This window comes from Delphinapterus leucas, chromosome 1 (genome assembly GCF_059928025.1).
Source record: "Delphinapterus leucas isolate spDelLeu-1000000601 "Yukka" chromosome 1, BTC_Dleu_Yukka2, whole genome shotgun sequence".
In the NCBI taxonomy this organism is placed as follows: domain Eukaryota; kingdom Metazoa; phylum Chordata; class Mammalia; order Artiodactyla; family Monodontidae; genus Delphinapterus; species Delphinapterus leucas.
The window spans coordinates 93,032,172-93,049,778 of NC_143129.1; the positions used below are offsets into that span (position 1 = coordinate 93,032,172).

The 17,607-nt window shown below is 37.4% G+C and overlaps 1 protein-coding gene across 3 annotated transcripts in view; it reads left to right on the forward strand.

Moving 5' to 3' along the window:
• The window catches only part of DRAM2 (DNA damage regulated autophagy modulator 2), a 71,414-nt gene that overhangs the window by 4,090 nt on the left and 49,717 nt on the right, over window positions 1-17,607 (forward strand). For 2 of the 3 annotated variants that reach the window (XM_022584091.2, XM_022584094.2), the window contains 6 exons: window positions 3,127-3,271; window positions 6,863-6,930; window positions 8,824-8,963; window positions 15,251-15,428; window positions 15,941-16,023; window positions 17,007-17,099. In XM_022584091.2, coding sequence (XP_022439799.1) covers window positions 3,141-3,271; window positions 6,863-6,930; window positions 8,824-8,963; window positions 15,251-15,428; window positions 15,941-16,023; window positions 17,007-17,099 — 693 coding nt within the window. In that variant the 5' untranslated portion in view covers window positions 3,127-3,140. The remainder of the gene's footprint in view (window positions 1-3,126; window positions 3,272-6,862; window positions 6,931-8,823; window positions 8,964-15,250; window positions 15,429-15,940; window positions 16,024-17,006; window positions 17,100-17,607) is intronic. The other variant, XM_022584095.2, reaches the window with a different exon arrangement.

The window sequence follows — 17,607 nt, forward strand, 5'->3', positions numbered from 1 at the left end:
AAGACAGTGCTTTCCCCCAACTTTGAAATGAACCATCGCCTACTTGTCCCTCCAGTGAAATCCTCCGACATCTATCTCTACCACTCCTACTCTCTTCTCTGACATTATCTACTACTCTGGAACCTGGCTGGGACCATTCCTTCCAACATACCTGAGACTAATGCGACCCACAGAATTCTGGGAGTTGTAGTGTTTGTTTCTTTGTTTTAAAACAAAGAGGTCATACTTCTAGCAATGGGGTGGACAAAATGTTTTGAAAATCCCTTTTGCCAAAACACCGAAATGCTGAATATATTAGCCTTGTAAATGCATAGCAGTTCACGTAGGAAAGAAACAAATTCTCAGGACTAATAAGTCGAAGAGAGCTGACACCAGAGTAGTAAACCAGTAGTGTGTCTCTTTTGGGACCTTTGAAATAAAGTACAATCAAAGGTAAATGATAAGCTCCCCCTGCTCACCACCCAAGGTAGAGAGATAGAATTCATACCCCTTTGACCTCCCAGGTGTACAACTTCCAGAGACACTATTCACATGATACAGTTTGTGTAGATGATGCCTGTGTGTCAGGGGATGACTTTTCCATAAAAAGTAGAATGTAAATATTTCTGCTTGAAATTGTACAACTCATGGCCTTGGAGAACCACCTCCCCCCAAAGCCAGGACGCTCAAAAATCTATACACTCAATGAAAGGTGGGCTAGGAAAAATATCTCCTTCCTGGCAAAGGGGGATCACAAAGAAATTTGTTCATTTTCACCACAACTCCAGGTGGGGGAATAAAGATACCACATAAGAACTTGAAACTACAGGACCTGTCATCACTCAGATTCATGGTTCAAATTTACTTATCTACATGGTCTAAAAAACCTGGAAGCCAAGAAATTAAAAGTCGGCCCAGGTTCATAATGTGCCAGAGTGCTTGGCAAAAGTAAATACAGACCCTCCCTGGAATGATTCACCCTTAATCTAAGCCTCTTAGAATACTCCCAGTTAAGATCATCCAAACAGGAGCTCATAGTCAAAAACAGAAAAACACATGTACAAGGGCTGGCAGAACCAACAAATAAGGAACTAGACTCCTAAAGATTTTAGAATCGAATTTATCAGAAACAGGGCTTCCCTGGTGGCACAGTGGTTGAGAGTCCACCTGCTGATGCAGGGGACACGGGTTTGTGCCCCGGTCCGGGAAGATCCCACATGCCGCGGAGCGACTGGGCCCATGAGCCATGGCCGCTGAGCCTGCGCGTCCGGAGCCTGTGCTCCGCAATGAGAGAGGCCACAACAGTGAGAGGCCCACATACTGCAAAAACAAAACCAAAAACAACAACAAACAAAAACAAAATAACATTTAAAGAGATGAAAGGAGAAACATGAAAGATTTTAGAAGTTAATCAAAATTTATTGAAATTGAGAATTATTGTCCCAGAAACTTATGTTGGGGAAAGTCCTATAGGAACTTGGCAAGGAACTGTCATGATTAGCTAAACAGAAGAGTAAAATTGATGGAATGTTAAGGGCTGACAGGAAAAAAAAACAAAACGGAAAAGAGGAGATTATGACAATTCAGACAGGAAATTACTCAAATCAAGTGTATAATGGTGACTTTAGGGATAAAGGAAAAGAAACTTATTTGGCAAGATTTAAATGTACATATTTTAGCAGCAAGTCAGATGATCAGAGTAAATGACAAGTACAAGTCAAAAATGGCTGAGGTTTTATTATCTGGAAGGTCAGTCTGAGATGAGGAAGCTGAGCACTTTGGAGGATTGTGGAGATTAGAATTGTAAGTTTTTACAGAGTCCTTGGGAAATACTAGATTTCAGTCCATCACACTATGAAAAAATACTCCTCCAAATACGAAATTATTTTCACATGTGTAGGAGTAATTTCTTATAATTTGAAAATATTTCTGTATTTATTCTTTTTAATTAAATGCATGAAAATACATTAATATTTTCTAATTCATATTATTGACCTCTTATTACTTACTAACATCGTCAGTCTGGAATTTAAGGGAGAAAATGGTGACAAGTGGTATGTGTATATGTAGGCCCTTTCAAGTTTATTGAGGAAGATAAAACCAAACAAGCGAGTAACAGTTAAGTGTGATGAATGACCTGGTTGGGGAAGTGAGCCTGCTGTTGGGAACAAAGCAGGTACACAGCGGAAGCTAGAAGAGCTGAGGCTTGAAAATGTATAGCAGTTAACTGGTGGTAGTGGGGCAGGAGGGGTGACACCATAGTCTTCTAGTCATCCAGGCAAAACAACGTGCACCAAGTTTCAAAGGTGCGCAAGAGGGCATGACACACTTGACGATCTGAGAGAAGTTTGCTGCGGCAGTATAGCATGGTGACTGGTGTTAGACTGGAACTGCCTGAGTTTGAGTCCTGTCTCTACTGCAGCCCTATGACCATGGGCAATTCTCTTAACCTCTATAATTCTGTTGTGAGGAGTAAATGAGATCATGTATTTAAGGTGTTTAGTAGCCTTGCTGGCACAGTAAACCCTGTGTTTGCTTTTGTAATGGTGATGAAGATGATGACAGCTAGGGCAAGGAACTAGGAGCAGACACAGAACTGGCGGGAGAGGAATACAGAAAGGTTAAGTAGAGATTGGACAACAAAAAAGACCTTCTAGACATGTTAAGGAGGAAGGACAATTTATAAGGGCATAGGGGAGGCACTAAAAGTTTCTTTGGAGGAGAATAAAGTGGTCAGGTTGGTATTTTAGAATTAGAAGGTTCATTCTGATTTTAAAGTCAAGTCTAGGTGGTTATAATAATTATCTGGTCAAGAAATGATGGTGGTTTAAGTAGGGTAGTGGCAGTGAAGATGGGGGAACGGGTAGACTTGAGGAAATTTAGGAGGTGGGATAAACAGTCCTTGGTCCTTGGTTACGTGTGGAAAGATGGGGGAGAAAGATAGTGTCTAGATATGGCAAGTGGGTGAATCTTGGTTCCATTAACTGAGAAACTGAAGGAGAGCAGGTGTCAGTAGATGGTGTGGGGGCCGATGAGAAGTGAAACAGCTGAGGATGATAAGTACAAGGTTGTGGGATGGGATGGCTAAAGTAGAATAGCTGAAATCCGCGTGAATAATCTTTTCTAATTTGTTTTTCTCTGCTTCAGGAGACGTGTTTGAGATGTGGTGGTTTCAGCAAGGCCTCAGTTTCCTTCCTTCAGCCCTTGTAATTTGGACGGCTGCTGCTTTCATATTTTCATATATCACTGCTATAACACTTCACCATGTTGACCCTGTTTTGCCTTATATCAGGTCAGTGAAATGTATTCTTTTATGGAGAATGGTATGTCTCATTCATATTTTAACATTGAACCCAACATTCAATTTTAACATTTTAAAATTCAACTTTTATGTTTGATATTACAACAGTGAAAGGAACATAAAAAGGAAGTTGTATTTGGCTCTTTCTATGTGATAGAGAAATGTGGAGACAGAGGGCTAAGGTTCAGTTAGTGAATTGTGACACCTCAGTGCCTTGTCTTCCAAATAACTATTTGAGGTCTCAGAAGATAGAATTGGAATTATTCTCCCCTTACCATTAAAAAATGCTAGAGCAACGATAATAATATTAAAAAATAATGGTAATGACAAACATTAATTGATCCACTTACTGTGTACAAGGTAATGTTCTAAGCATTCTTCAGGTCTTAAATAATTGAATCCTTACAGCCACCCTTTGAGGCAGGAACTATCACCCCCAGTTGGTAGAGGAGGAAATAAGGTCCAGGGAGATTAAGTTGTTTGTCCAAGGGCACATGACTCAGTAATTAATGGAACCAAGATTCAGTTTGACTGGGCCATTTGATTCTAGAGACTGTGCTCTTACTCTTTTTTTTTTTTTTTTTAACATCTTTATTGGAGTATAATTGCTTTACAATGGTGTGTTAGTTTCTGCTTTATAACAAAGTGAATCAGTTATACATATACACATGTTCCCATATCTCTTCCCTCTTGCATCTCCCTCCCTCCCACCCTCCCTATCCCACCCCTCCTGGCGGTCACAAAGCACCGAGCTGATCTATGACATGTTGCCTAGATCTTTCTGACACATTAAGTATCTAAATTTATTGATAATAGTTTTGAAATTTCAAAACTACTCATGATGTAAGTATGGGTACTCAATTGCATGTGCTATGTCCATAACCCTCTTCCCCCCCAATTATAAAGGCAATATGTGCTTATTATAACAAATTTTAAACACTATTAGAGTGATTATAAAAATAAAAAGTGAAAGACTCTTCCAGCCTCCCTCTAGTTCCTGCCCTTCCAGAGGTGATTAATGGTTTGGTTGATTTCCTTCCAGAGTTTGGTTTGTTTTGTTGTTTGTTGTAGTTGTTTCATTTATTTATTTGTTTACCTTCTGAAAAATAACCTTTCCAACACAGAAAATAGTGAACTTTTAAAGGATGATAAACCAAAAGGCTAAATTTATCTTTTTTAAATGTCAAGAAGAGGTCAGGGCATTGCCATTACATTTGTTGTTACCACTATGGTATGGCGTAGCACAAAGGACACCAACAAATTGAGTCCACTTTGGGAAGATTTACAAAATCCAAAGATATTTTAGAATTTAAGTTTCCAGTTCTAGGAATAATTTTGATAAGTAGTCACCTCTGTTTACCACTCTGCTAGAGGGACATGCAGCTTAAGGAGCCAGTTCATTCTTTAGTAACTCCAGGAGAGCATACATATTCCTGAGCGTCCTTCAGCATTTTTATTTCCCCTTAGAGAACTTGTCTGAGTTCTTTTTCACTTTCATTTCTCTAATGGTACTGCATGTGATTCTCTGATCAATATGACCCCAGGCACTTCCTTTTCTGTCTCTGTCCTTCTACCTTTTAACTTTTTTGCAAATGAACTTAGTATTGTTGCACGGGGAACTTTCTCCAACATTCTAATATATTTAAATTCAATGGTTGAGTTAGAATAGATACTCTGCAGAATTCCTTTCAGTTCATAGACCCTACCTAAAAGGCTTAATTATTAAAGTCCCCAAAAGACATAACCAAATATAAATTTCACTTCAAAGACAATTCACAATTCAAAGACAATTCCACTGCAAGTGTGCTTCAGGTGTTCTCTTAGTTCAAGTAGTGAATGCTCAAGTAGGGTGCATGAGACTAGCCACTGGGGTATAAGAAGAATTTTTTAGAACTTCTATGTATTTTTTATTTCAAAATATTTAAACTTACATTTGGGAATTCCCTGACAGTCTAGTGGTTAGGACTCCACACTCTCACTGCTGAGGGCCTGAGTTCAATCCCTGGTCAGGGAACTAAAATCCCACAAGCCACTCGGTGCGGCCAAAAAAAAAAAACCTATTTAAACTTATATTTAATATATGTATAATAATATGATAAATAACATATAATGATGATCAGACAATTTTTTTTTTGATGGTGTGTGATCAAAATAGTTTGATGACTGCTGGGTTGAAGTGCGATGCTGACGGGTGTTTTCACTTATAGGCCAGTTTGTCATTCCGATCCAGAGCGCACTTAGCCAGCCATCTTGGAAGTGCGTGCTGTTATTTACTTATGGGGTAATCCAAAACAGGAGCATCATTTGGAATATGACTGTTAAAATTATGGATTTTTTTTCTGATTATAAGAATAATACATATGCATTATGCTTGAAAACTTGAAAGGTAGAAGGAACAACAACAACGAAACATAATCCCCACTCCCTGAAGATGATCAAAGAGTAACAAAATCTTTTGTGTCTGAAGAAACATTTTAGAGTGGGAAGGAGCAATCCTTAGAATTCATATTTGATGCTTTACTTTTCCTAAACCTAATCCGAATGTTCGCCAAATCTTATTGATTCCTTAGCAGATATGACTTTCCATTTCTTTTTTATTCCCATTACATTGTCTGAGTTGAGATCCTTCTTACCTCTTTCCTATAGTACTTCAATTTGAGGCTAAAGACTTTGTCTTTTTAATCTTTTCAGTAGTTTGAGAGAAGGGGAAGGAACTAACATTTACTGGGTGTCTCTTGTGTGTCTGCTGCTGTGCTAGACACTTCACATGCACGACCGCAGTTTTGTTTCCTCATGTTGATCTGATGAGGCTGGGAGGGAATTGATAGCCCCATTTCACAGATAGGGAACCATCTTAGGTATATAAAAGAATGTTCTCAAGTTCCCCAGTTAGTAGTAAATGGTGGGCTATTAATCAGGATCTATGCGTTTCACCCTGCGCTGAAAGACAGGCATGTAACAGACACATTGCAGCACAGCGTGATCTGTGATTTTAATAGAAGTCTGGACTGAGAGCTGTGTGAGTCAGCAAGGCTGTCTTGAGTGGAATCTCTAGAAGGGTAAGGGCTTGGTCTCTTGTACTTACCACTGTGTTCCTGTCCCTAAAATGCTGTCTGACAATGCTGGTAGGTGCTTGATAAATATTTTTTTTAATTAATCAGGAAACAATTGGGTGTTAATTGAATTATAGGCAGAGAATAACAGATGCCAAAAGAATCATGAAAGGTCCTTTGGTGTTTAGGGAATATTCAGGTGAGACAGGTAAACGTGCCGCCTGACTGATGTAAGTTAATAACGCAGCCTTAACATAATAAGGATAGCTTTTTTATCAATTCACAGTGATTTCTATTATGTGAAAAAGAAATAACCTTAAGTGATATAAGAAAAAAGTGAACAAGGCAAGTATTGCGAGCTCAAATTATCATGTTCTTATTATAAAATTATGTAAGAGTTGAGCTCATAGATTTATAAAAAGATAAAGGATTTGAAATAACCCCTTTTGTTTCTTATCCCTTAGAAGAAATACATGTGTATACTAAATCTAATATGAGAAATCCTCATACCTTTTTTTTTTTCTTTCAGTGACACTGGTACAGTAGCTCCAGAAAAATGCTTGTTTGGGGCAATGTTAAATATTGCTGCAGTTTTATGTAAGTAGTGAGAGTGGTTTTAACAATCAAAATTAATAGCTGAATTGCCCTTTTCTTCTTTCAACACTGTTGGCTTATTTATTTTACTTTCTAGTTACAATTGAAGGAATGTTATCACTAAATCATTGATCACAGATATGTTTCTTTTAAAGTAAAAATAATTTCTAGAAATGCTAAATTATGGAAATCTTGTAAAAATACCTATAAGGCTATTTGACTACTATAGAAATAGAACTTGTAAAGTATAACCAAATATACTTGCTTATAGAAGTTGTAAAGTATAACCAAATATTCCTTGAGGCCCTAAGTGGATTTCTTAAGCAACCAATAAAGGACAAAGAGCTGTAAACACACTGACCACAGCTGACCCCAACAAAATTCCTTTAAGATAAACACTTCAGAAGTTTGAGGATAGCTGTGGAACCATGTTTTGATTTTTGAGTGATATTCTAATGCCAAAGAAATTGAGTTCTACTACAGTATTTTACATTACTGTTCATTATTTTTTGAAATTAATTAATTTATTTATTTAATTTTGGCTGTGTTGGGTCTTCGTTGCTGCACGCGGGCTTTCTCTAGTTGCGGCTAGTGGGGGCTACTCTTTGTTGCGGTGCGCGGGCTTCTCACTGCTGTGGCTGCTCTTGTTGCTGAGCCTGGGCTTGAGGCACATGGGCTTCAGTAGCTATGGCACTCAGGCTCCATAGTTGTGGCACACAGGCTTAGTTGCTCCACGGAATGTGAGATCTTCCCAGACCAGGGATGGAACCCGTGTCCCCTGCATTGGCAGGTGCATTCTTAACCACTGCGCCACCAGGGAAGTCCCTGAACCAATTTTTTTATTAATGGTTTACTAAAATAATACTTCTTCCATCAATCGTGATTGTTTAAAATGTTTGCATTTTTCCATATGCTGTTTATTATTTGGTCAGGTCAAACATTGAAGTTAAAAAAATGATTCTTAACCAATAAGGACAGTCAAGTGGGTTTTATTTTTCTGTGTAACTGACTGCTATATCTGATCGAGCCAAGTTGTAGTAATTTGAAATAAAATGAAATGGGAGCAAGGCAAATAATCCTTTGGTGTTTTTTGCCTTTCATTTTATACGTGTTCTAGAACTAATTACTTTAGACTTTAATGCTAATCATATAGAATATTTTGTGTTTTATGTAAAATTTATTTCTAGAGATTTTCAGAAAACATCAAACTTTATCTCTTAAATTTTTGCTAAATTTTTAAAAAATAAATAAATAAATTTATTTATTTATTTTTGGCTGCATTGGGTCTTCGTTGCTGCACGTGGGCTTTCTCTAGTTGCGGCGAGCGGAGGCTACACTTCGTTGTGGTACGCGGGCTTCTCATTGCGGTGGCTTCTCTTGCTGAGGAGCATAGGCTCTAGGTGCACGGGCTTCAGTAGTTGTGGCATGCGGGCTCAGTAGTTGTGGCATGCGGGCTCAGTAGTTGTGGCTCGTGGGTTCTAGAGCACAGGCTTGGTAGTTGTGGCGCACAGGCTTAGTTGCTCCGTGGCATGTGGGATCTTCCCAGACCAGGGCTCCAACCTGTGTCCCCTGCATTGGCAGGCAGATTCTTAACCACTGTGCCGCCAGGGAAGCCCTTTCCTAAATATTTTTAATATGAGGGCTACGGGAGGCAAACGACTTGCTCAGTCACACAGAGGTAGCAGTAGTTTCACAATGCAACCTTAAAAGTTCTTTAAAATCTGCAGCCGTTTTTTTGTTTGTTTGTTTGTTTTTTATTGTTTTTTCTTCTATCAGATTAGCTTTAAAAGGAAACTCTATGTTTCTGGATAGCCGTGACCTTTGTGAGCTCTTTATTGGCAACTTTATTCCTTAGTTATTTATTACTTTGTTGTTTTTCCGATTATCTCTTCCCAGGCATTGCGACCATTTATGTTCGTTATAAGCAAGTTCATGCTCTGAATCCTGAAGAGAGTCGTATCATCAAATTAAACAAGGCTGGCCTTGTACTTGGATTACTGAGTTGTTTAGGACTTTCTATTGTGGCAAACTTCCAGGTTTGTGTTTTAGCTCCGCACAGGTATTTTCCTGAAGTACATAAAAATACATGCTAAGAAAGAAAACCTGAAAGATTCAGTTACATGTAGTTATTGTTTTTTGCCTTAACAAAATGGAATCCACTGCCTTTAAATTACTTGACCCTCTTAGAAATTAGAAAAATTCATTCTCAGTAATCTTCTGAACAAATACAAATTATTATAACTTTTTAAAGATCCTCGGGACTCTTTACTTACTAGATTCTTTATTACTACTTAGTTGGAGATTACTCTAAGACCAGAGAGAATTGACATAAATTATAAGTGACATAATTACAGACTTAAACTCTTTTTTCATTATGCCTAACAAGTTACACTCATTTACCTCTTTTATATTCTTGTTTAGATGTTCCTGTTTATTGCCTGCATCCCTAGGTGCCCAGCCACTTAAATGAGGAAGTCAAGGGAGGAGCTGTAGCTTTTCCAGTTTTTTTCTCAGGGAATTCTTTATGTTAAGGTAGCAGTCAGCCTTCAGCAAATATTTGTAAAGTCTCCGCGTTCCTTTCTACTGACGTTCTTTCAGAGGAGTCTTTGGTAATACCAGCTGCATCCTAAGCATATGGTGCTTTTTTTATTAATCCCTGCAGTCTTTAGAGTTTCAGTCTATACATTTGGTAACCTGTTTTGACATCTAGTAACTATCCAGACATACAGACACACCCTCATCATACAAATACATGTATAAAGGCATATTCCATCTCTCTTTTTTATTCAAAGTTCTCCATTCCTATAATGCTTCTGATTGAATGCTCCTATTTTTCAGTTTTTTAGTAATGGTTAATACTAGTAAACTCTATAAGTATAATCCAAGTGGATATTAGGGTAATGCTTGCTGCTATAACAAAGTCCAAAATTTCAGTGGCTTAACACGATTGAAGTTTGTTTAATTTTTATTGGAGTATGGTTGCTTTATAATGTTGTGTTAGCCGCCACTGCACAACAAAATGAATCAGCCATACACATACAGCACAATTGAAGTTTATTTCTTACATACATGCATCCAGTGCAGGTATTTTTGGTTGATAGATGGCCTTCCTCCCACGGTGATTTAAGGCCCAGACACTGTCCATCTTTGGGCCCTGCAATTCCCTAAAACTCTGTGGTCTTCTGCATCTAGCTGCCTGAAACAGTCAAAGAGAACATGCACAGTTCACCCCTACTTCTTAGAACCTTGGACCTGGCAGTGACTCGCATCATTCCACTGACATTCCTTTTTGCTAGATATAAGAGAGGCTGGGAAATGTAATCTTGCTGGGCATCAGTTCCCAGGGCAACTCTATACTATGGAAGGGACACAAAAACTTTTGCGGACAACTAGCTAGCTGTCTACCACAAATAGGGTCCTGCCTTCCCTAATCAGTTTGTATAGCTCAGTGTTTAAAAAACGCATTTGGAGGTTTTTAGTATATGCATAGTGATTCTTTGCTCCAGTTATCCCTTGATCAGTTTAACAATATCTCTCATGACTGTATGGTAAAAATGGATTCCAAAGTGACCTCCACATATAGCATACTACTCCTGTTAGTAACTGATACTTTTTTACACAGTCCAGTAAATTCCAATGGCAGTTCCTAATAGCACCCATTGCAAATTATTGCTGGACCCTATTTATAAGCAGACCCTGTAGCATTACCTACACATCAAACAGTTCTCCTTCCTTCCTTTCTAATGTAAACTTTCACTGCTTATTTAAAGTGGTGAATGCATTGTCTCTTTCTCCTGTCCCCACTTCTCTTTTGCAGAGACAAACTCTAGTTGATTCATATATGGAAAAATTGTACACAAACCAGGTCTATAAATGGTTTACAGTTAGCTTAACTTGGAAGAGAGGCAAGCACTTTGTTTTAAAGTAGGGACTTGTTGGTTTTATCTCTTAAATATTTCTTGAAAACATCTGCTTCTCTCCATTTTCATTTCTATTGTCTCTACCATCTCCTTCTCAACCAGTTTAGATTTCATCACCTCTCCTCTGGATTACTGCCCTAGCCTCCCTAATAGTTCCTCTGCATTCACTGTTACATCCCTTTAATTTGATGCCTCAGCCAAAGTAATCTTTTGGAAATATATGTACACCTCATTCTGTTTCCTTGTACCGCTGTTTAAAGCTCACAGGTCCAAGGTCACATGAAAAGAGATAGAATCAAGAGAGCAAAAAATAATTTGTTAAACTGCCAAACTGCTTAATTAACTCAGAGGTCTTTTGTGATCTGGCTACTATCTACCTGTCTGGCCTCATTCTACATCATTCCCCTCCTAATATTGTACATAACACGGGTCTTTCTGTGTTCCTTAAATAAGACCGGTTTACTCTGTTTCATACATTGTTTCTTCTGTTGCACGTTCCACAGCCCCAAGCCTAAGTAGATATAGGCAGACTATATTTCCTCGGGGAAGTCTTTTTTTGTCAATAGATTTCCTCCTATATATTTCAGGTTTTCTTTCTTTGTGTTCTCCAAGCCTCTGGAAACTAATTCTGTGCAGCACTTCTTATAGTCTAATTTTTTATCTATGTTTTTTAGATTTATTTAAAAAATTTTTAGTTGATATATTTCCACTAATTATAGCTCAGTGGTTTTGTTCACCATTGTATATCCAGCACCTAACATAGTACTTAGCACAAAAACTCTGACTTAAAAAAATACATATTTAATTTCTTTGAAAACAAGTGTGTATAAAAACATGCAGCAAGGGACTTCCCTGGTGACCCAGTGGTTAGGACTCCGCACTTTCACTGCTGAGGGCCCGGGTTCAGTCCCTGGTCAGGGAACTAAGATCCTGCAAGCCGCACAGCCACAAGAAAAAAAAACATGCAGCAAAACAAATATGCGTCCTCAGTGCCTAGGAATATTTCCCTTCCTAATGTCTACTGAAATAAAAACATACAACGAGAGGGATGTGAGTTGCAGTTTTATCTGGGGACTTACTGAGGACGATAGCCCGGAGGCAGCCTCTGAGATAGCTCTGAGAGACTGCTCCAAAGAGGTTAAGGGGGGAGGTCAGCATATATGTGTTATTGGAGAAAGGGTACGTGCTGTCAAACACACATCTCAGTAGAAGGTCTCTGCTAGTCACAAGGCACAGATATCTTAGTTAATGATTTTAGTGCTTTTCTAAGTATGGGAAGATGCAAGAAATTGGGTTCATAAAATTGTCTCCTGAAAACATCTAACTGTCTGAAGGCCTGTTCTGCCAGTTTCCACAGAGCAGAGTGCCTCATTCCTGATCTCTGTCCTGAGCTCCTTTCAGAGTGTGTTGAAGGTCAATGACTACCGTGGCTAATGACTCAATCCTTGTAGGGCCAGATGGCGAGTGACATTCTTTAGTTGGCACTAGGATATTCATCCTCAAGGAAACTTGAAAGGGATAACTAGGCAGAAATCGATTTTAATTTTCTAGGGCTGTCATAACAAAATACTACAATTTGGGTGGCTTAAAAATAACAGAAATCTATTCTCTCAGAGTCCAGGAGGCCAGAAATCTGATATCAAGGTGTTGGTAGGGTTGGTTCCCTTTTGGGGGCTCAGAGGGAGAATCTATTCCATGTCTCTCTCCCAGCTTCTAGTAACTCTTGGCATTTCTTGGCTTGTGGCAGCATAACTCTATAATTTATGCCTCTGTTGTCACATGGCATTCTCCCTTCCTAGAAAATTTATCCTCATGGAGACTTTGGAAGGAATAAAGATTAGTTCTTAAATTTCGTTAACTGCTTTTAGGTGAAGATTACAGGCCACTCAATACATAGTTTTTAAGTTCTGTAGCAAACATTTGCCCCTGACCACACATATCTCTGTAATTTCTCTGTCTTTGTCAAAGAATACATTTTTGTCTTTGTTAAATGATATATTTTTAAAGAAGATAAAATCGTGACTTTTGTACATGTCAAAGATTGTATTTAATTTATTAATGAGAGGAATAGTAGGTAATACAAACCACTTCAAAAGAGAAATCAAAGTACCACACATTTATAGTCAGATAAGGAATGCTCAAATGAATTTACAGATAGAGGCAAAGCTAGCAAAACTGGTCATTATTCACAGAGTGATAGTCAATTTCATTCAATAGGACACAATATGCATTTCTATTCATATGGATTATTTGTGTTATTATGCATTTTCAATAAGTTAACTTTTGTTTATACACATAATATCCATCATTGCACAAGTTCTCTCTGCAAAATAGCCTAATCAAAGACAAGTAAAATTCACACTTCTGTGGAACCATTCCCAGAGGCTCTAGTATTCCATTGAAAGAATAATCTCTTGCCCGTTTCAAGATCTTTTGCTGTTTTCCTAGTCTCTAAAATGACAAAATTGAGTGGATTAAGCAGAAGTGCTGGGCAGTTAAAACCAGTTTTATATACCTCTCTTTTGATTATAAAAATACAGTAGTAAATGCCCTCCATTCTTTATTTTTCTTTTTAACTACAGGATTTTGTTGATGGAACTGTGTACTGATCACATGTGGGCATTGGTCAGGCTATATCTGTACTTAGCTTCATCAATATATGAATGAAAAACATTGCCTGCCATTTCAGTAAACAAAGGGTATTGCAGCCATCAAGCCACTACAGCCACCCGGGCAGTGAGCCCTGAGGAAACTCAGGATGGAGACAGATGGATGGCCTGCAGCCACCCACCAACAGTGCACCCTGAGGGGACTCAGGATGGGGCTGGATACTGGCCCTAGACAGCTAAGGTGCTTATCAATGGAATGATTTCAGTAAGCCCCGACTCTTGCATCTTTCCAAACAGAAAAGCACAAAATTAATTTGAGATACCTGGTTTTCTTTAACAGTAATCTTCTTTGTTGTAAAACTCCTGTATGTCCTGGCTCCTCCCTTTTGTCTTGAAGCAGTCCCTTAGAGCCATGTGAGAGGCTGCCTCTTGGGCTTGAAGTCTTCAGAAAGTCTGCCAAATAAAATATAATTCTCAACTTTTAGGTTGTGTTTTTTTTTCTCCTCAGTCGACAAATATATGCGAGAATATTTTTAAGGAGAAAAATTCACCCATATTCTTGCTCTTAGCCCTAAAATAGTCAGTTTCATTTTTTGCAGCCTTTATCCATATATCTACATATATAGGTAAATTCACATGAACCAAGAAGATATTACCATTTTGTATTATGTTTTATGGGTGCTGAATGTTTTTTTTTCTTTGTTACCCAGAGTGGTAGTAACAATGACTTTTTTTCCCTTCCCAATGCTCATAACTTATTGCCAGTTAAAACACCCCAAACCTTATCGAAGTAGCACTTTCTCTCTCCAAAAGGAAACCAATGCCATTGGCAAATAAATTGTTACCTCTTCTTTCTTTTTTTTTTTTTAACATCTTTATTGGGGTATAATTGCTTTACAATGGTGTGTTAGTTTCTGCTTTATAACCTTTTATTTCTTTATACTAGAAACTTCTTGCACCTTCAACTAAAAAAGTGGACTCTATGTGAATTAGCACAGTTGATTGTAGAAGGAGGGAACCAACCCCTAACCTAACCTCTCTTCTCCTGTTACCTTCGTCATACCCTCTTTACCAAGTGCTGCATAGTACCTTCTCAAGCAAATGACATACAGACAGCATCAGTTTAGAAAAATACAGTTCAACCAAAGGCCTTTGATAGTAGAATTTTTGGTGAACTACTGTCATCACTTTTCAACAGGGACATATAGAGTAAAATGTAAATGGATACTGATAAGAGTAAGGCAAAGGAAAAAAAATAATTAAAAAGTGAAAAGAAAGAGTAAGGTAAAGGAGAAGATAACTACAATTTATGGTAATCCCTCATTGTATAATTTATCAAAACCAATCAAACTAGAGACAAGGGGGGATGTTTTAATTTCTTGAGCCTTTAAATTGCATTTAGATTTTAATTAGGTTTAAGTTGAGACTCCCTACCCTCTGCATTCCCAAGCATCCTAGTCTTCTTCAACTTGTTCTACTCTTTCTATAACCCATATCACCATTTAGTATACTATGGAATTTACTTATTTCTAAAATTTATTATTTAATGTGTAAATGAATAATTACTATCATGTTTTCAGTAGTAGCATATGAAGTAATATGGATTACTGTAATTCTCAGGTTTATGCTGAGTACTGAGGGAAAATTACTTCAGGAAATAATTTGTAGAATCTGCAGAACTTTTCCACTCAGTGAATGTCCTATTGAAATCGCTGGGCTTGTGCTTTTAAATATTGTGTTGTCGATGCGTTTGGGGTTTCTTTTATTTACTTATTTCTTCCTTTTACTTCTCAGAAAACCACCTTTTTTGCTGTACATGTATGTGGAGCTGTGCTCACCTTTGGCATGGGCTCATTATACATGTTTGTTCAGACTATCCTTTCCTACCAAATGCAGCCCAAAATTCACGGCAAACAAGTCTTCTGGATCAGACTACTGTTGGTTATCTGGTGTGGAGTAAGTGCATTTAGCAGTATCCTTTGCTGTAGAATGTGGCTACACTTGGAATTGAATAACAAAACTTAAGTGAACATAGTTGGCATATCGTAAGTAGGCCTTTTGTGGGTGATATTCTTGGGTTTAGTAAACCCTAAATTAAAGAATTTGAAACGTGAAATTCAAATTTTTACATGGGACCTAGTGACTGAGCTAGAAACAAAGATGATGTCTAGCCTAATCATACTTACTTCAAAGACAGGAAGGATTAGTTAGTGCCCTCCTTGAGAACAATTATGTAGCAAAAGCTTATGATAGAACTAATGAATTATTGAGCAAAGAGGGATTGACTATGCATCATAGTAATCTTCTGGGCACATTTTAAATTTTACTACTGCCATGTAACATGATGTCTTCAAGAAATGGGTTTGGACCTTGGAAACAAATGTATGTGTAATCCTTTTATATCTTTAAAGAGATTTTTGTTTTGTTTTAAATTAAACTTACAGGTCTTCCCTGAGATTCTTCCTTGACTTACTTTTTTTACAGTGCTGACTTGTTCATCACTTTTGTACAGTGGCAGTTTTGGCGCTGATATAGTACAGAAACTCCATTGGAATCCTGAGGACAAAGTAAGAACTGAGAGTCTATAAAACTTAGCTTTATAGTAAAGATGATGGTTTTGGTTGATTTTGATGTATTTTTCATTTCACTACTAACAATAAAAGTTTTTCAGTAGAAAAATCGGTGATGTCTTAGGATTATTTTCTATAAATGATAGAGTTTATGTAGAACCATCCACATTCTCCTGTCACTTTGTGGTCTGTGAACATTTTCAAAATCTGAAGAGAATTGTGATGGCAAAGAGTTTTCTCAGAAATTGACTCCTCTAAAGGTGGATATAGTATGCAATATACCTGACTGAAATCTTTTATTAGTAGAATACTTGTTTTCTGAATTGAAAAAAATTTATTTTCCTACTTTTTGTTATCTGGAAGTTTATTATTATGGACTCTGCATTTGGGTTCCAATATAGTGGATATCTGAATGGACATAGCATCTCTGATACTGAGAAAAAGCGAGGTGGGACATATACTTGAATAGGTAATAAAATGAGTCCATCTGTTTTCACAAACCACTCAGGTGGCATTTTATTTTAAATTATTTTTAAAGAATCAGCCCTAGATAGGACATGTTTGTGAGAATGACTAAATGAAATAATTTACTAGCTTCTCCTAATTAGAATCCATATATTATTTAATGCTCAAAAAATAGCACTAAGTTTATCATGAGCATCGTTTACTTAAACTTTTTTTAGTGGCATTTAATGACTCGTGGCTTTGGGAAAGGTAGTAACTTCTTGGTTGTAGAGTAGAAGTTCTCCTGTCTTAGTTATTCAAATGAAAATTTTATTTGCTGTGGGTGAAACTATGATAGATCATTTAGGACTATTTCTAATGTCTGCCTTTAATTCTAGAGATATGTTAAATAAACCAGGGGTTGATATTCAGAACGCAGATTGGTTTATAAATATTACAGGTTTTTTATTTGAGAAAAATTATAGATCATTTGAATGAAATTTCATAGAATTATTCTTTTTTTGTTGTCACTTAAGGGTTATGTGCTTCACATGATCACTACTGCAGCAGAATGGTCTATGTCACTTTCCTTCTTCGGTTTTTTCCTGACTTATATTCGTGATTTTCAGGTAAGAAAATGTAGAATTAGATTTATGCAGTCAAACCTCCTTCAGGTGGAATAAGAAAGCTTTCTATAGCAACTCTTGCCTTTTTGAAAATTAACTTCGTAAGCAGTGATGCTGGAAGAGGAACTTCTCAGGTGAATTGTTTCTGTGTTTCGAGAAATAGTGTTTTGTTAGCAAGGTCCAGTCTTGAAAATAGGGTTGTAAAACAACTGAATTTGCAGAAATTCAGAGAACTTTTATCAACTCTGCCTACATTTACATAGGCCATCCTCAACATTTAGTTTTACCGATTCCTCATAGAAACCAAAGAACACCAAGGAACTTCTGAGGAAAGAAGCTTATTTTTCCCATTTCTGTTGGTACTACAGCAGTACAACAGCTGTCTCTCTCTTGTTACTCATTAGAATTGATTTACATTCCTAATCCCAAAAGGTATTCCTCAGAAAATATTGAACATGTGATCTGTCTTTAAGGAGCAAACTTCTGTATGTAATGTTCTTTTCTGTTCCAG